The sequence below is a fragment of the Mustela putorius genome, unplaced genomic scaffold (genome assembly GCF_011764305.1).
Source record: "Mustela putorius furo isolate JIRA1106 unplaced genomic scaffold, ASM1176430v1.1 tig00000281_pilon_pilon_pilon, whole genome shotgun sequence".
NCBI lineage: Eukaryota > Metazoa > Chordata > Mammalia > Carnivora > Mustelidae > Mustela > Mustela putorius.
In genome coordinates, this window is record NW_025421343.1 from 29,086,387 (window position 1) to 29,106,257 (window position 19,871).

The 19,871-nt window shown below is 40.8% G+C and overlaps 1 protein-coding gene across 1 annotated transcript in view; it reads right to left on the reverse strand.

Annotated features, from left to right (window-relative positions):
- Positions 1–19,548, reverse strand: part of SRD5A2 (steroid 5 alpha-reductase 2) — a 55,424-nt gene extending 35,876 nt beyond the window's left edge. The window contains exon 1 of the mRNA XM_004777901.3: positions 19,249–19,548. Within this exon, the coding sequence (XP_004777958.1) occupies positions 19,249–19,529 (281 nt within the window). The 5' untranslated portion in view covers positions 19,530–19,548. The remainder of the gene's footprint in view (positions 1–19,248) is intronic.
- Positions 19,549–19,871: the final 323 nt, after the last annotated feature.

The window sequence follows — 19,871 nt, forward strand, 5'->3', positions numbered from 1 at the left end:
GCAGTTCTTTTTTCAACATTTTGAGGAACCTCCATGCTGTTTTCCAGAGTGGCTGCACCAGCTTGCATTCCCACCAACAGTGTAGGAGGGTTCCCCTTTCTCCGCATCCTCGCCAGCATCTGTCATTTCCTGACTTGTTGATTTTAGCCATTCTGACTGGTGTGAGGTGATATCTCATTGTGGTTTTGATTTGTATTTCCCTGATGCCGAGTGATATGGAGCACTTTTTCATGTGTCTGTTGGCCATCTGGATGTCTTCTTTGCAGAAATGTCTGTTCATGTCCTCTGCCCATTTCTTGATTGGATTATTTGTTCTTTGGGTGTTGAGTTTGCTAAGTTCTTTATAGATTCTGGACACTAGTCCTTTATCTGATATGTCGTTTGCAAATATCTTCTCCCATTCTGTCAGTTGTCTTTTGATTTTGTTAACTGTTTCCTTTGCTGTGCAAAAGCTTTTGATCTTGATGAAATCCCAGTAGTTCATTTTTTCCCTTGCTTCCCTTGCCTTTTGCGTTGTTCCTAGGAAGATGTTGCTGCGGCAGAGGTCGAAGAGGTTGCTGCCCATGTTCTCATCAAGGATTTTGATGGATTCCTTTCGTACATTGAGGTCCTTCATCCATTTTGAGTCTATTTTTGTGTGTGGTGTAAGGGAATGGTCCAATTTCATTTTTCTGCATGTGGCTGTCCAATTTTCCCAGCACCATTTATTGAAAAGGCTGTCTTTTTTCCATTGGACATTCTTTCCTGCTTTGTCGAAGATTAGTTGACCATAGATTTGAGGGTCTATTTCTGGGCTCTCTATTCTGTTCCATTGATCTATGTGTCTGTTTTTGTGCCAGTACCATGCTGTCTTGATGATGACAGCTTTGTAATAGAGCCTGAAGTCCGGAATTGTGATGCCACCAACGTTGGTTTCTTTTTCAATATCCCTTTGGCTATTCGAGGTCTTTTCTGGTTCCATATAAATTTTAGCATTATTTGTTCCATTTCTTTGAAAAAGATGGATGGTACGTTGATAGGAATTGCATTAAATGTGTAGATTGCTTTAGGTAGCATAGACATTTTCACAATATTTATTCTTCCAATCCAGGAGCATGGAACATTTTTCCATTTCTTTGTGTCTTCCTCAATTTCTTTCATGAGTACTTTATAGTTTTCTGAGTATAGATTCTGTGTCTCTTTGGTTAGGTTTATTCCTAGGTATCTTATGGTTATGGATGCAATTGTAAATGGGATTGACTCCTTAATATCTCTTTCTTCTGTCTTGCTGTTGGTGTAGAGAAATGCAACTGATTTCTGTGCATTGATTTTATATCCTGACACTTTACTGAATTCCTGTATAAGTTCTAGCAGTTTTGGAGTGGAGTCTTTTGGGTTTTCCACATATAGTATCATATCATCTGCGAAGAGTGATAATTTGACTTCTTCTTTGCCGATTTGGATGCCTTTAATTTCCTTTTGTTGTCTGATTGCTGAGGCTAGGACCTCTAGTACGATGTTGAATAGCAGTGGTGATAATGGACATCCCTGCCGTGTTCCTGACCTTAGCGGAAAAGCTTTCAGTTTTTCTCCATTGAGAATGATATTTGCGGTGGGTTTTTCATAGATGGCTTTGATGATATTGAGGTATGTGCCCTCTATCCCTACACTGAAGAGTTTTGATCAGGAAGGGATGTTGTACTTTGTCAAATGCTTTTTCAGCATCTATTGAGAGTATCATAAGGTTCTTGTTCTTTCTTTTATTGATGTGTTGTATCACATTGACTGATTTGCAGATGTTGAACCAACCTTGCAGCCCTGGAATAAATCCCACTTGGTCGTGGTGAATAATCCTTTTAATGTACTGTTGAATCCTATTGGCTAGTATTTTGTTGAGTATTTTCGCATCTGTGTTCATCAAGGATATCGGTCTATAGCTCTCTTTTTTGGTGGGATCCTTGTCTAGTTTTGGGATCAAGGTGATGCTGGCCTCATAAAATGAGTTTGGAAGTTTTCCTTCCATTTCTATTTTTTGGAACAGTTTCAGGAGAATAGGAATTAGTTCTTCTTTAAATGTTTGGTAGAATTCCCCCGGGAAGCCATCTGGCCCTGGGCTTTTGTTTGTTTGGAGATTTTTAATGACTGTTTCAATCTCCTTACTGGTTATGGGTCTGTTCAGGCTTTCTATTTCTTCCTGGCTCAGTTGTGGTAGTTTATATGTTTCTAGGAATGCATCCATTTCTTCCAGATTGTCATATTTATTGCCGTAGAGTTGCTCATAGTATGTTCTTATAATAGTTTGTATTTCTTTGGTGTTAGTTGTGATCTCTCCTTTTTCATTCATGATTTTATTTATTTGGGTCATTTCTCTTTTCTTTTTGATAAGTCGGGCCAGGGGTTTATCAATTTTATTAATTCTTTCAAAGAACCAGCTCCTAGTTTCGTTGATTTGTTCTATTGTTTTTTTGGTTTCTATTTAATTGATTTCTGCTCTGATCTTTATGATTTCTCTTCTCCTGCTGGGCTTAGGGTTTCTTTCTTGTTCTTTCTCCAGCTCCTTTAGGTGTAGGGTTAGGTTGTGTACCTGAGACCTTTCTTGTTTCTTGAGAAAGGCTTGTACCGCTATATATTTTCCTCTCAGGACTGCCTTTGTTGTGTCCCACAGATTTTGAACCGTTGTATTTTCATTATCATTTGTTTCCATGATTTTTTTCAATTCTTCTTTAATTTCCTAGTTGACCCATTCATTCTTTAGAAGGATGCTGTTTAGTCTCCATGTATTTGGGTTCTTTTCAAACTTCCTTTTGTGGTTGAGTTCTAGCTTTAGAGCATTGTGGTCTGAAAATATGCAGGGAATGATCCCAATCTTTTGATACAGGTTGAGTCCTGATTTAGGACCAAGGATGTGATCTATTCTGGAGAATGTTCCATGTGCACTAGAGAAGAATGTGTATTCTGTTGCTTTGGGATGAAATGTTCTGAATATATCTGTGATGTCCATCTGGTCCAGTGTGTCGTTTAAGGCCTTTATTTCCTTGCTGATCTTTTGCTTGGATGACCTGTCCATTTCAGTGAGGGGAGTGTTAAAGTCCCCTACTATTATTGTATTATTGTTGATGTGTTTCTTTGATTTTGTTATTAATTGGTTTATATAGTTGGCTGCTCCCACGTTGGGGGCATAGATATTTAAAATTGTTAGATCTTCTTGTTGGACAGACCCTTTGAGTATGATATAGTGTCCTTCCTCATCTCTTATTATAGTCTTTGGCTTAAAATCTAATTGATCTGATATAAGGATTGCCACTCCTGCTTTCTTCTGATGTCCATTGGCATGGTAAATTCTTTTCCACCCCCTCACTTTAAATCTGGAGGTGTGTTGGGCTTAAAATGAGTTTCTTGGAGGCAACATATAGATGGGTTTTGTTTTTTTATCCATTCTGATACCCTGTGTCTTTTGACAGGCGCATTTAGCCCATTAACATTCAGGGTAACTATTGAGAGATATGAATTTAGTGCCATTGTATTGCCTGTAAGGTGACTATTACTGTATATGGTCTCTGTTCCTTTCTGATCTACCACTTGTAGGCTCTCTCTTTGCTTAGAGGACCCCTTTCAATATTTCCTGTAGAGCTGGTTTGGTATTTGCAAATTCTTTCAGTTGTTGTTTGTCCTGGAAGCTTTTAATCTCTCGTTCTATTTTCAATGATAGCCTAGCTGGATATAGTATTCTCGGCTGCATGTTTTTCTCATTTAGTGCTCTGAAAATATCATGCCAGCTCTTTCTGGCCTGCCAGGTCTCTGTGGATAAGTCGGCTGCCAATCTAATATTTTTACCATTGTATGTTACAGACTTCTTTTCCCGGGCTGCTTTCAGGATTTTCTCTTTGTCATTGAGACTTGTAAATTTTACTATTAGGTGACGGGGTGTGGGCCTATTCTTATTGATTTTGAGGAGCGTTCTCTGAACCTCCTGAATTTTGATGCTCGTTCCCTTTGCCATATTGGGGAAATTCTCCCCAATAATTCTCTCCAGTATACCTTCTGCTCCCCTCTCACTTTCTTCTTCTTCTGGAATCCCAATTATTCTAATGTTGTTTCGTCTTATGGTGTCACTTATCTCTCGAATTCTCCCCTCGTGGTCCAGTAGCTGTTTGTCCCTCTTTTGCTCAGCTTCTTTATTCTCTGTCATTTGGTCTTCTATATCACTAATTCTTTCTTCTGCCTCATTTATCCTAGCAGTTAGAGCCTCCATTTTTGATTGCACCTCATTAATAGCTTTTTTGATTTCACCTTGGTTAGATTTTAGTTCTTTCATTTCTCCAGAAAGGGCTTTTATATCTCTCGAGAGGGTTTCTCTAATATCTTCCATGCCTTTTTCGAGCCCGGCTAGAACCTTGAGAATTGTCATTCTGAACTCTAGATCTGACATATTACCGATGTCTGTATTGATTAGGTCCCTAGCCTTCGGTACTGCCTCTTGTTCTTTTTTTTGTGTTGAATTTTTACGTCTTGTCATTTAATCCAGATAAGAGTAAATGAAGGGGCAAGTAAAATACTAAAAGGGTGGCTACAACCCCAGGAAAATATGCTTTAACCAAATTAGAAGAGATCCAAAATCGTGAGTGGGGAGAAAGGGGATAAAAAGAGGTTCAAAAAGGAAGAAAGAAAAAAAAAAAACAAAAAGAAAAGAAAAAAAAAGAAAAAAAAGAAAAGAATTTTTTAAAAAAGAATACACCTAAGAAAAATGTAAAAAAGAAAAAATATATATATTAGATAAACTAGTAAAAAATCGTTAAAAAAGAAAAAGGTAACAGTTAAAAAAAATTTTACCCGAAGGCGAGAAAAAGAAAATGAAAAAGAAAAAATTAAATTAACTGCAAGACTAAAAAAAATCACAGGAAAAAAGCCATGAGTTCCGTGCTTGGCTTTCTCCTCCTCTGGAATTCTGCTGCTCTCCTTGGTATTGAAACCGCATTCCTTGGTAGGTGAACTTGGTCTTGGCTGGATTTCTTGTTGATCTTCTGGGGGAGGGGCCTGTTGTAGTGATTCTCAAGTGTCTTTGCCCCAGGCGGAATTACACCGCCCTTACCCGGTGCTGGGGTGAGTAATCCGCTCGGGTTTGCTTTCAGGAGCTTTTGTTCCCTGAGCGCTTTCCGTAGAGTTCCAGAGGACGGGAATACAAATGGCGGCCTCCTGGTCTCCGGCCCGGAGGAGCCGAGAGCCCAGGGCCCCACTCCTCAGTGCGCGCTCAGAGAACCGCGCCCAGTTACTCCCGTCTGCCTGACCTCCGGCCGCGCTCCGAGCTCACTGAGCCTGCGACCGGTTCAAGGTAACACGGAGCTGTGAGCTTACTGTCGGCTCTGTCTCTGTAGCCGGCTTTCCCATTCCAATACCCGCAAGCTCTGCAACACTCAGACACCCCCGATCCTTCTGTGACCCTGCGGGACCTGAGGCCACGCTGACCCCGCGTGGGCTTCGCCCCGGTTTAGCCTCTGGAGCGATGTCCCTCAGCGGAACAGACTTTTAAAAGTCCTGATTTTGTGCGCGGTTGCTCCGCCGCTTGCCGGGAGCCGGCCCCTCCCCCCGGGGTCTATCTTCCCGTCGCTTTGGATTCACTTCTCCGCCGGTCCTACCTTTCAGAAAGTGGTTGTTTTTCTGTTTCCAGAATTGCTGTTATTCTTCTCTTCGATCTGCCGATGGATTTTCAGGTGTTTGCAATCTTTAGATAAGCTATCTAGCTGATCTCCGGCTAGCTGAAGCAGTGTCAGCTTGCTACTTCTCCGCCATCTTGACTCCTCCCCTATATCTTTATATTTATGTCCTGATTGTACTGGGAGACCCTGGAACTCCCTTCTCTTTTTTCCTGCCCCTACACAGAAGTTCAATCTGAATATATGATGAATTACCAAAGTTTTAAGAAATTCTGTGTGTTCCTCTGAGTGATAGAAAGATAATCATCATTGAGTTACTACATCTTACAAAAGACATACTACAACTGACCACTATTTATACCCTCAAAGGTAAAAAACACAAAGAGAATCAGATCAACCTGTTGGCCTGAGTAACTGATAGGTTAATTTGAATAACTGGTTTAACTTTTCTTTTTCTTTAAGTTGATCAGTTTGAGGTGGATTTTGGCATTGTATAGGCACACCAGCTCAACCACTCATCCTAACTGCTCGTGACCAAATAAACAAATTGTAAATGGTGCAGGGGGTGGTTTTCAGCTTGAAGCACAAAGTTCAATAAGCCTATTATTGTAGGCTCAGGGCAAGGCACGTTCACTGTTGGACACAAACACATCATTTCCCTAAGCTGCAATTTGTCTCTATTTCTCTTTATTTGCAAAAAGAAATTTCTGGTTTTCTAATTCCAGCTCTTTGGATTCATACTGCAGACTAGCTTTATAGGGCTTCTCTTGTTGTTTGAAAACTATTCTATATAGCCATGTGACAATGAGGCCTATATATGCCATCATTCTGAGAACCTCTGAGAAGTTTCTGCTTTCATATATATATTCTACAAATATTGTCCTGGGACTAAGTAGCCCTGGATCTGCCGGATCTCCCTCAGTTCATCTTCCTCCTACATCTCCATTCCATTATTCACACTAATGAAAAGAGAAAAATTCGTTTCTGAGGTCTCTGTGGCAGAATTTACCATGTGAAAGTTTCAGACCTGTCATTCATATGCTCCTGTTGATATCTCCCACGCTATCCCCCACCTTAAAGTCTTAGGGCCACCTTGCCAGCAACAGAGACATGGAGCCATGTAACTCCTATAAAGGAAGCCACCATTCTCCTATCATGCTTAGCTCACCACAAGTTTAGAAACTTGTAACATGGGACCTAAAGGTCATTGTACATTAAGCCGGAGAACAGAAAAAGCAATAGGGTTATAATGGAGAAAAAAAAAAAAAGAAACTGTTAGGGACTAAATGTTTGTGTTCCCCCAAAATTCGTATGTTGAAATCTATTCCACAATGTGATGGTATTTGAAGATGGGGCCTTTAAAGGTAATGAGGTCTTGAAGATTGAACCTTCATGAACAGGTTAGTCCCTTTACAAAATGAGGCCAGAGAGCTAACTCATCCTGTTTTCACCACATGAGGATACAATAAGATGTCAGTCATCTGAAACCCAGAAAAGGGCCATCACCCAAACTGGTCTTGCTAGCACCATGATCTTAGACTTTCAGCCTCCAGAACTGTGAGAAATAACTTTCTATTGTTGATAAGCATCCAGAGTATGGTGTGGGATTTTTTTTTAATTATTTATTTATTTGTCAGAGAGAAAGAGAGCATAAGCAGGGCAAGCAGCAAGCAGAGAGAGAAGCAGACTCCGTGATGAGCAAGGAGTCTGATATGGAGCTCAATCCCAGGACCCTGGGATCATGACCTGAGCTGAAGGCAGACATTTAACCAAATGAGCCACCCAGGTGTCTCAACTATGGTGTTTTGTTATAACAACCTTAGCTAAGACAGAAACACTCTGAACAAAGTGGTAGAAAGTTTAGAAACACAAACCAATGAGTTTTAAAATAACACTGAGTACAAGCAGAGGTTACTAAAACCAACATGTCAACAAGCACTACAAATTATCAAATTAGCAAAGATAAATGCCAAAACCCATCAGAGGAACTTTTGTTTCCACCAAGGATGGGGTAACAAGTTACCCTTCAGGCTGATAAACAAAAATATAAAACAAGAAGACAAATTATATGAAATATGATTTACACAACATTGAATATCAGGTAATGAAAGACAAGATTCCCTGAGAGACACACAAAAATAATGTAAGCTTTATAACAACTGATCCAGGTTACTTCTTTGAGAGAATTTTTTTTTCAGGGAAGGGGATCTCAGAAGTTTGAAGACTTGCTGCACTGAGGAAACACAACTGAGATTCTAGATCAAGACATGTAGAAGTCTCAGGACAGAGTACTTAAGATGAGAGCAATACAGAGAGACCTGCAAAGGATCCTTCTCAAGTATTCAGCAGAGCCTTAATTAATGCACTTATGTAAGGACAGGGTGATGGAAAAGGATTAAAGGGAACAGTGCCCAGTGCTCACATATGGTCAGGAATAGAGCCCTTTCCTAAGAGCCAGAAGTAGAAAGTCATAATACATGGGACATTTGTTAGAATATTCATAAAGGCCTTATCTCATAGGAGAGAATTAATTAGCCCTGTTACTAGCACTCTTCTAAAACCACTTAGAAAAATCAGATCAAGACCTGAAAGGATCAAATTATTTCCAAGTTATTTAACTGCATCCCAGAGTAAAGCTCAAGAATATGTATAGGAATACAAAAATATTTAACACACAAGAAGGTACACCTGACCACCCAATCAAAGATTATCAGGCATGCAAACACATGGGAAAACATTCACCATAACTGGAAGAATAATCAATCAAAACTGACACAGAAATGATACAAATGCTAGCATCAGCAGATAATGACATTAAAATAGCAATATGGGGCACCTGGGTGGCTCAGTGGGTTAAGTTTCTGCCTTCAGCTCAGGTCATGATCTCAGGGTCCTGGGATCAAGTCCCGCATCAGGCCCTCTGCTTGGCAAGGAGCTTGCTTCCTCCTCTCTCTCTCTGCCTACTTGTGATCTCTCTCTGTCAAATAAATAAATAAAATCTTTTTAAAAATAGCAATTATGACTATTCCAGTTTTGGAATGAATAAGTCATGGAGATAAAAGGTATGGCATAGGAAGTATAGTCAATGGTATTATAAAAACATTATATGGTGACAGATGGTAGCTACACTGTGGTGAGCACAGCATCATGTGTGAACTGGTTGAATTACTATGTTGTGCACCTGAAAGAACTTCAATTTTTAAGAAACAGCTATTATAACTACATTCCACATGTTCACAAAATTAAGTAGAGACATGGAAGACAGTAGAAAGACCAAAATCACACTTCTACTGATTAAAACTACAACATCTGAATTGAAAATATCCCAGATGGAATCAACAAGATAATATAATGCAGAAGAAAAGACTATGAATTGAAGACATAGCAATAGAAACTACTCAAAATGAAATACACTGAAAAAAAGAATTTAAAAAATGACAGGAGCATCAGTGTGCTCTGGGATGGTTTTATACATGTGTGGGCCCAATAGATATGTAATCACAGTTTCTGAACAATAGGAGGGAGAAGCAGGGAAATGAAGAATAATGTATAAAAATAGTCCAATTTTAATGAAAACCTTAAATCCATGGATCTAAGGAGTTTAAAGAATCCCAGCACTAAAGTCGTGAAGAGAACTATACCAAAGTATATAATAAATTGCTCAAAATAAATGATGAGAAAGAAATACTAAAAGTAGACAGAGATAAAAAGGCACCTGTACAGAGGAACAAAGATATGAAGGACAGCAGATTTCTTTTTATAGACAATGCAAGCAAGGTGACAATGGAGTTACATCTTTAAAGCACTGAAAGAGGACCACCGTCATTCTAGAGTTCTATATCCTAGAAATATATATCTTCAAAAACAAAGGGACATAAAGACATTTTCAGATATACAAAATCTAAAAGAACTGTTCTGAAAGAAATAAAGTTCTTCAGGCAAAATAAAAAATAACACCAGATATAAATATGGATCAGTCCCCAAAAGTGAAGAGCATCACAAGGGGCAACTACATGGGTAAATACATAGTAAATACATAAGTTTTTTTTATTATTGAAACCTCTTTAAAAGATCACTGACTGCGGCACCTGGGTGGCTCAGTCAGTTGAGTGTCTGCCTTCAGCTCAGGTCATGATCTCAGGGTCCTGGGACAGAACCCCATGTTGGGTTCCCCCCAGCAGGGAGTCAGCTTCTCCCTCTGCTTCTCCCCCATACTCATGCCCTCTCTCTCTTTCTCATTCTGTCTCTCTCTTAAATAAATAAATAATATCTTTTTTTTTTTTAATTTTGTTTAAAAAGGGGTGCCTGGGTGGCAAAACCATTAAGCATCTGCTTTCAGCTCAGCTCATGATCCCAGGGTCCTGGGATCAAGCGCCACATCAGACTCTTAAAAAAAAAAAGAAAAACACAAACCTGAAGTTTCAGCTATTTCCATCATTTTGTATTCCAATCATTACCAATACTAACTCATACATGTTAATGTGGATTTTTCAGAGTGTACTCTTTATGTGCTATTTTTTTAAACAAATATTCTAACATGTACAGTTTGGGTTTTTTTAGAAGTTTTAATTTATTTATTATTATTTATTTATTTATTTATTTTATTCTTATTGGGATAGTAGCTAACAATGGAATGGCTAGGTCATATGGTAGACAGCAAGAGAGGAAACAAAGCAGGGGGAGAAGGAAGAGGAGGAGCAGGCTCCCCACTGAGCAGGGGCCCCAATGTGGGGCTCAATCTCGGGACCTGGGATCATGACCTGGGCTGAAGGCAGACGTCTAATGGCTGAGCCACCCAGGCACACCTACATGCTCTTTTTTTCACTAAAGGATTTTATATAATTATTTTTATCATATGTCCAAAAAACTAATATTTTTAACTATACATGACATTCAATCATATTGATTATTATCACCTATTTATAGAGCATTTAAATAACTTCCACTGTTTCACAGTTCTGAATAGTAACACTATAACTTTATATAAACTGATTTCTTTCTTTTAGATTATTTCCCTTGAGAATTTCCCCTAAATGAAATTCCTGAGCCAAAAAACAAACAAACAAAAAAGTGTACAGTTTTTCAGCTATTATTAAAACTTGCCAGGTTAGCCTCACAAAAACTTAGAGCAATTCTCAGTGACACAGGGCCACATATTCATATAATTTTCTCACTAGTCCACCTACAGTATTTTTTAATCTTTACTGAGGCACAATTAATTAACTACATGTATTTAAAATATGAACTCTGATAAATTTGGAAACTATCATGGTTTCAAACCATGAATATATCCATCACCACCAAAAGTTTGCTAATACCCTTCATAATCCCATTTCTATCCTTCTTTTTCCCTAGGAAACCACTGATACTTTAGGTACTCTAGGTTAATTTCAAGCTCATAGAATTAAAAAAAAAAATGGAATCATAAAGCATGCGCTCTTTTTGGCTTGGTTTCTTTTACCCAGAGTATTTTGAATTTCATCCCATGTTGTAGCACACATCAATAGTTAATTCATTTTTATTGATGAGTAATATTTTATTAAATAGATACAACACAATTTCTTTGCTAATTCACCTGTTGGCAGACATTTGGGCTGTTTCCAGGTTTTGGCTACAACTAAAGCTACTATAAACATTTGCATACAAATCTCTGTATAAATATATGCTTTTATTCTTATTGGGATAGTAGCTAACAATGGAATGGCTAGGTCATATGGTATATTTATGCTTAAATTTTTTAAGAGACTGTCAAAGTGTTCTCGAAGTGATTGCCATTGTACATTCCCGTCAATCATGTAGGTGAATTAGTATGGTAAGACTTTTTAATTTCAGCCATTCCAGTGGTTGCATACTGGTATCCCATTTTGCTTTCATTTACATTTCCCTAATGCCTAATGATGTTGAGCATCTTTTCATGCTTTTATTTGCCTTTATGTTTTCTTTATTGAAGTATCTGTTAATACCATGAGATGCAAAAGCAATTCATTAAAGAAAGAACAGTCTTTTCAATGAATGATACTGAAACAAATGGATATCCATACACAAAAGAAGAACTTTGATTCATACTTCTACCACTACATAAAAATTAACTCAGGATGTCTGGGTGTCTCAGTCAGTTAGGGGTCTGACTGGAATTCAGCTGAGGTCATGATCTCAGGATTGTGAGACTGGGCCCCATGTCGGGCTCCATGTGAGGCGTAAAGCCTGCTGAAGATTCTTTCTCTCCATCTCCTTCTGCCCTTCCCCCATATAAAAAAGATTAACTCAAGGTGAATCATATACATAAATGTAAAACCCAAAACTATAAATCTTTTATAAGGAAACTAAGAGAAAACCCTCATGACCTAAGATTAGGTGAAGATTTCTTTGATATGACACCAAAAGCACAAAAACAAATAGAAAACTTGGATAGCATCAAAATTTTAAACTTCTGCTTTTCAAAAGACATGATCAGGAGAATGAAAAATAAAAGGCACACAGACTGGGAGAAAATACTTGCAAAGCATATACCTGGTAAAGGATTTGTATCCAGAATATACAAAGAACTTTTGAAACTCAATAATATAAAAACAAAGGATCCAATACTCTAATACTTAGAATTGTTTATCAGATATGTAACTTTGGGCAAGTAAAGAACATTCACTGAGAGACTGAAGTGAGGCATTGTACTGTTGTTAAAGAGAGCAGATAAGGACATGAGAGAGAAATAGACACCACACTCAGAAAAGGAACACAGCGTGTTTCACATCAGATAGAAAAATGTCAAAAGCATATTACCTATTTTCTTCATGCTAACTTCTAGGATCAGCCTTGAACACATAACCCAAGTATAATAGAAAAATTTTGAAAAGGTCATGGAACCTGATTAAGGTTTGGATAGTAGGATTAGCTATTATGGCATATATTCAAAAGATATTTGGTATTAAAAGGAAGAGGAGCATTCCAAGTCAGAGTATCTGAAGCACTGGGCAATTTTAGGTCACAGGTCATCAGGCCCCTTTTCCTGACTGACCATCACATTCCCACCCCCAAGTGTGGGATAGAACATGCTTTGAGGACAGCTCAAGTGCCAGCCCATCACTCCCACTCACCCCAACCAATCACTGTGGTCAGATGGAGTGCAGTTTTTTGTGAAATAGCATTAATGATAGTGGTTGTCTCCAAAGACAAAATAAGATAACCAATGTAAATCATGTAACATAATTCCTGGAACATCCAGAGCCTAATAAATATTGGTTTCCCTTTCTTTTTTCCCTTCTCTAACCAAATGGAAGGCAAATTGCACTGTTGGCCCTAGTTCAGAGGGTTTTTAAATTTAGAGCTCCTATGCTGAGCTCTTATTAAAGGATCTTGGGTTGAGCACGGCGACTTTTAAACAACTTGATTCCAGATTTTGATGACCCCATTGCCATATGTGGGAGAGAGTCAAAAATGGAATGGAAGGGGCCCCAGGCTCCAGAACCAAGTTGCCAGGCTCTGGCAAGAATCCATAAGGAGACAACTTTTCTGTTCCATCTAGAAACAGAAAGCATTTATGCCCGCCCTCCTGCTGGCTAAGGGCCCATCATTAGAGTATCTCTCTCCTGGCCTTTCCACTGCCCCCCACTCATTACTCCTCAGGGAAGGAGAAGTGAATTGCCTGACTGGTAAACTTAAAAGCAGTCCCTCTCAAGAGGTGTGTGCATCTCAGCCCATCTATCACTCAGCTGTCTTTTTCAGAACAGGCTCCCCTGGGGAAAGGCCCGAGGTTGTTCAGCTGTGAGTGCTGCTGAGTATTTCTGAGGTACAGTCTTAGGAGGCCCATATGTAAGCCACATTGCCCCAAATCAGCTTTAAAGAACTCTAATAAGGGTGGTCATTTGTTGCATTCCTAGGTTTATCTCTCCATTGGTTCTGAACTTGGGTGGGAGAGAGGAGTGCCCTCTGGTCCATGTACACACTCAAGCGCAGATAAGCACCACAGACAGCATGTTCAGTGGCATGACTGTGGCTCCCTATAGGTCCTCCTCAATTTGCATCCTCCCATCTGCTCTATGCCTCTCAGACTGACATTGCCAAATCCCACTTTCACACCAGAAGGAATGATAGACACATAATGATTCATAATGATTCTTTCTTGCCTTCATCCTGGAGGCCAAGGTGTTGTACTTTGGTGTCTTGCGCAGGACCTAGCATAGTTCTGAGCATGTGGAACTATGAGAAAGAATCAGGACACTGGGTTCAAGCCCCACTCTGTCCCTTCCTAGCCATGTGACTTCATACACATCACTTCACCAATTTGGATCATTGTTTCCTCATCTTATTTGTTCTTTTTAAGCAACGTTATGGTAAAAGTTTATGAGCAAGAACTTTAAAGTTATGAGAAAGAACTTCAGCTTTTCTTCAATGTGGCATAAATGAAATGGCCAAGATCTCTAATGCTTGTCTATATTTTTGGCAAACAGAGCTCTACTTTTTTAAGATGTGCTCATGATGTTGTCTCATTTAGAATGTAAACTCCAAGACTCCTTCTATTTCCCACAAGTGTTCAGAGAAAGGACTTGGAACCTGAGAATTCTCAGAAAATGATGTTACTACCAATTTCCTGTTGAAATGGACCAGAAATATTCTAGAATTGGCCCACTGGTTTGTTATAGGATTTAACAAAATTGTATTATAGTACTGCCAGGAATGCATCAATTTACTAATTAGAAAGCTATGCCATTCATGGTTTTCTTAAGGAAGGGCTGGCAGGAACTGTGGGCCATAGTCCAAATAGTGCCCACTCCCTGTTTGTGTAAATAAAGTTTTATTGGAACACAACCACATTCATCTGTGCATATATTATCTGTGGCTGCTTTCATGCTACAGTATCAGAGAACAGTAGTCCTCTGTATGCCTCTGTATGGCTTTTCTACAGAAAAAGTTTGCTAACCCTCATGCTAAAGAATCTTTCAGTTAATGCTACTTGATCAAATTAAGCCTCATAATGTCTTTAACACATAATTAAGCGACCACAAGAATGTGGCTCATCCTGCATGGTCTTTCTTCTCAATCTGTAAGAAAAGAAATTTGTCTAGGTGGTTTCTGTTATAAGCATCAGTCAATATTCTGATTCTTAGCCAATGAGTAATTTTCTCCATGAGGTTTTTGGAGGGTTTTGTTTGTTTGTTTGTTTTTTAGTTTCTATGAGTTTGTTTTATATTTAAAGACACATTTCTCTCTCTTGTTTTAATTTAAGTATCATTGACACACAATGTTACATTAGTTTCAGGTGTACAACATAGTGCTTTGACAAATTTATATATTAGGCTACGCTCACCACAGTGTTAACGACTGTAACCATATGATGCTATCATAATACCATCGACTGTATTTCCTGTGCTGTACTTTTCCACCCCATGACTTAGTCATCCGTTAGGGAAAGCCTATATTTCCCATTCCCCTTCACTCCTCACTCATTTTGCCCATCGACTACCCACCTCCTCCTCAGGCAACCATCTGTTTGTTTCCTTCATGAGGTTTGATTACTTCTGAATAGTTCAGACATCAGCATCTCTTCCAAGATTGGAGAAGCACTGACGAGGCCCATCAGGGGACTCAAATTCCAACCTCTTCTTTGCCCCTAATTGACTAAACCTCTTGGTGCTTTACTTCGTAAAATGAGGAGGCTGGACAGATGAAGATGGAGTTTCCATAGAGCAGATAATTATGGTCCCAAGTGTGAAGTGTATCCTAGAAGGCCACACTGGCTGCTATGAAAGCCCAAGGAATGGTATCACACTTGGATTTACAGCAGAGAAGGGATTCAGAGAAGGCTCCTTGGAGGAAGTGATCCTGATCTGAGTTTTGAAGAATAAGGAAGAATTCATGCTGCTGGAGAATAAACTATCCAATAAAGCAAAAATGCATCTTATGGAAGCCATCATTTTACCTGGCTAATTAGGAAAGGTCATCTGTTTCAACATCTAAACCCCAGGAAAGATCTGAATTCAGACCAACTCTAATATGTGTGTTACACTGTGCTTCGGGATACACATCATGAAAAGTCACTCCGCAAGAAACTTTTCACAATAAAATCTCCTTTTTTGTGTGAAAACATGTTTCTTTTCCTTCTTCAGCTAAATACCAAGGTCACATCCAAGTCTTGAAAGAGACAACGACCACCACAGTCATAGGTGGTGTGATGGTCATTGCACAGGACACAAAGACTTCTTGGGAAAAGGAGAATCAAGCAGAGAGTGTTAGCAAAGGATCATTCCAGGGCTGCAGGCAAGGCTAACAAGAGATAACTCTGACTTGGAACAACTTTGGCAGTGGGATTAGACAATATGCTTACATAGCAATCATTTTCATGTGGCTAGACCATCCGAACATTCACAACAATAGATTCTGAAGGGAGGAGAATTATGTCAGTTGAGCTAGCCATGCAATCTCAGTGATTTCTAAGTAATCACTGGCTCTCCCATAATCCAACCGCCTGTACCAATGTCAGAGGTAGAATTCATTCATGCATTCAACAAATTTAGTGAGTATTAATTAGGCACCGGCGCTTTTCTATACACTAGGAACACAATCATGAAGAGAGGACACAAAAATCCTTGGCCTTGTGGAACTTAAATTCTGGGAGGCACCTTTGTACCCAGAAAAGTGCAGAGTTTTAACTACTATCCAATAGAACACACTGCTGTTCTGAACAGTCCTGAAAGAAAATTTTGCAAGAGTCTAAGCCACACCTGTGCCAGCCTTCCTCCTGATCTCTTGTCTCTTCATCTTGGTCTCTGTGTCACAGCAATTTACAGAAGAGGGCCTGATGCTTTTTTCTTAATGTACCCTCATTTATCAAGCCACATGACTCCTCAAGCCTCATAGGCTCAAAGCCTCAAAGCCTCATAGGCTTTGAACTACTTCTGGGAATCTCAACTGAAAAACACACCTAACTTCTGAATAGAATTTAGGTTGCAAAAATGCACTTTCACCTAGCTTCCCCCTATAAAATAAGGGGGCAAATTAAATGCCCAACTATAAATTAATGGATAGGTAAATTATTGTTTTTACATGAGATGAAATCATATGCAGCCATTAAGATTGTACTTACAAAGATTCTAATGAATGAAAGAAAACACTTATTATAAAATATTAGGTAACCAAACAGAACAAAACTAAATATATCCATATAACAAGCCTGTATAAAAATCTACTAAGAAAAATAAAAGCCTTGAGGGAAATGTCCAAAACATTAACCACTGATATACTTAGGTGTTGAAATTATGGGTGTTTTCCTACTTTTTCTTAAGTCAACATTTATTATTTTCAGAATTTAAAAAATATTAATTTTAAGCCTAAATATAGTTTTTTTTTTTCTTTAAAGGCAAAGACAAGGAGGCAAGAAAAAGTATAGAACAGTTTATCTTGGTAGCTAAGAGCCTAAGATCTGAATTCAAACCCCCTGGGTCTGAACTACGGTTCCCCAAGTTACTGTGTGACCTTGGGCAGATTTTTTAACCTTTCTTCCCTGTAGCTTGTCGCCTGCAAAGTGGGGATGAAAATAGTACCTATCTACACAGGTTGGTATGAGAATTAGTAGATAATTCACAAAAAGTTGTTCAGCAGAGCATAATAACCCATAAGCACTCAAAATAACAGATCCAGTACTCCAGTGGTCTCCAAGAAAGAGTTCACACAAGAGGGAAAGGTGAGCAAACATCACATCTTCATGTCTCAGAAACAGTTAAATTCAGTGGGCAATTTTCCCTCAATCAGAATCAATCCCCAGATCCTTAACTTACATTGTAAATTTTCCTCTGAAGAAGATGGACAGTATGTTGATACTCATTTTATGGGTAATTACTTCCTTGGGTGTTTTCTTTTCTTTTTTTTTTTTTTTTAATGTACTGATTGGTCATCATTTGTTGTACACAGTGACTTTTAATTTTAAAAACAAGTCTGAAAATTATGTTAATAGGACCATCAGAAAACACTAATCATTACTTTAAGATGAAATGACCTCAAAAATACTGTTTATGGTACTGACAGGTGTTATTTGAAGATAAAACTAATAGTCTGATAGAATCATGTTTTTTGCCAAAAGTTGGTTCCAAAAACTATGAAATGAAAAGTTAGTCTCTTAATTCCAGCACCCAACATTTTTTTTTTTCTGTACAAATTAAGCCACTTAAATTTGGGTAAGATAATATGGTTGTTCATTAAGACTACACCTTCTCCACAACAGACTTTTGATAGATACTTGCAGAAAGGACACCCATTTCGGAAATTTTAGTTCTTATTGCTTGCCAATACTCATCTTTTTAAAAGAATGAACATTTGGTTCACATTGAATAAATACGAAATCTTGACCAATAAAGAAGATCCAGAAAGTAAGACAGGTTAAAATTTATTTCTCTACTTCTCCTGAAATGAGGCATCCTGATGAAAAAGAACGGTGCCTTGCAGCTGCCAGAATTCTTTACCTTAATTTCTAATCTAGATTTCCTTGATCTTTTGATCTTGGAAATTCTCTACTCAAAATAAGGTTGTGCTTCTGGTTCTTCTTGACTTGGTTTGGCAACTTTTCTCTGTCATAGACTCTTCTTGCATGGAGTTTCTCTGCCTGCTTAAGGCAATGAAAACGTCTTGAACGGTGGAGTTTCACGGTCTTAGATTGGAACGTGGCTGGGCACTAGCTGCATCACCTTCAGTCACTGACCCTCACTCAGCCTCGGTTTCTTAGTCTACAAAGCGGGCATCATCAACACAGATCTCACACGGTTACACTGGGGCTACAACAACTGCCTGGACACTACAGGCGACTTATACTCAGGTGTTCTTCCCTTCCCCTGAGAGTCTTTTTCGAGGGTCTACAGTCATTCTTCGAGAGCCTTTGGGTTCTTTCCAGTCTTTCCTTAGAGCAGAAGGCAAAGCTGTCCTGGATTCTTGATTGGGATTCTTAAATTAGGAGCATTTGAATTCTACATTAACTTCGACTCCTTCCCGCTTACGTCCCAGGGAACCGGCCAGGTAGAGGAGTGGTGACGAGCGCCGCGCCTTTGCGGGGAGGGGTGCTGAGAAGTAGGGTTCTCTCTCAAGCCGGTGGGTTCCCATCCCCTTCTCTCTCCCACCGTGGGAGTCCGTGTCAGACTCTGCCCACCTCCCTCCGAACCGCAAAGATTAAGTTCTCGACCGTCTGAGCCGGGTGTTCTCCGAGAGATGCCCAGACGTGGACTCTCTCGGGCTCCCAGAACTAGCCTGCCCCCGCCCTACAAAGGAAAGGGGAAGGGAGATGGAAGGGCGATGGAAGCGAGATGGCGAGCCGCCGCAGGTGTCGGCGCGGGCGGAATTGGGGAGGAGAACAGTCTGCCCAGCCTGAGCCGGCCGGCTCGCCTCCCTCCCGCTCCATCTCCTTCCCCGCAGCAGCCAGAGCGTTTGGAACCGGCAGGAGAGGCGCGCGGGGCCGGGAAAGTGCGGGAGGCGTCTGCCCCGCGACGGCTCCCCGCCTGCCCGGCGTCCAGCCAGCAGCCCTGCCGCGCCGCTGGCCCCCCTGGAACGCGGCTCCGCGCTCCGGTCTGCGATCCCGGGTGCGCCGCGCTCCTGGACCCTGGGAACCTGGCCGGGCGCCGCGCCCGCGGGGGACAAACGCTACCTGTGGAAGTAATGTGCGCAGAAGAGGCCCAGGAGCACCGTCGCAGGCTGGCCGAAGAGCGAGCGCGGCTGCCGGGCGAGGAACCCCGCGGGCACCGCGAAGGAGGGCAGCTCCTGCAGGAACCAGGCGGCGCGGGCGGGCAGGCGGGTAGCGGTGGGCAGTAGGCTCTCCGAGTACTTCCCGTAGCCGGAGGGCTTCGCCAGGTACAGGACCAGTGCCCCCAGGGCGGCCAGAGTGGCGCTGCCTGCCAGCACCGGGCTCTGCTGGCAGGGAAGGGGCATCGCGCCGTGTTCCCCGCCGGTGGCCGCTGCTCACGCAAAGGAGAGCGCCGTCTCCGCGGCCCCTTTATGGGGCGCGAGACGCCACCCTGCGTCCGCCCCTTCGGCCTTGGCTCCCGCCCTTCCATCCCGCTTTCGCTCGGCGAGGCCAGCCCTGGCTTGGCGCTGCTTCAGTGCCCGTTTCGCCCGGCTGGCGCTTGGGGAGGCAGCCGAGGCGTGGGGAAGGACCCAAGGGCCAAAAAATGTGTCCTGGGGTCTTCCCTCCCCCGCCTGGGACTAGACCACTTCCGCCCCTCTGCCGGCGCCCGCCCTTTCCACCGCCTGCCGCTGGTCTCCCCTTTGCTC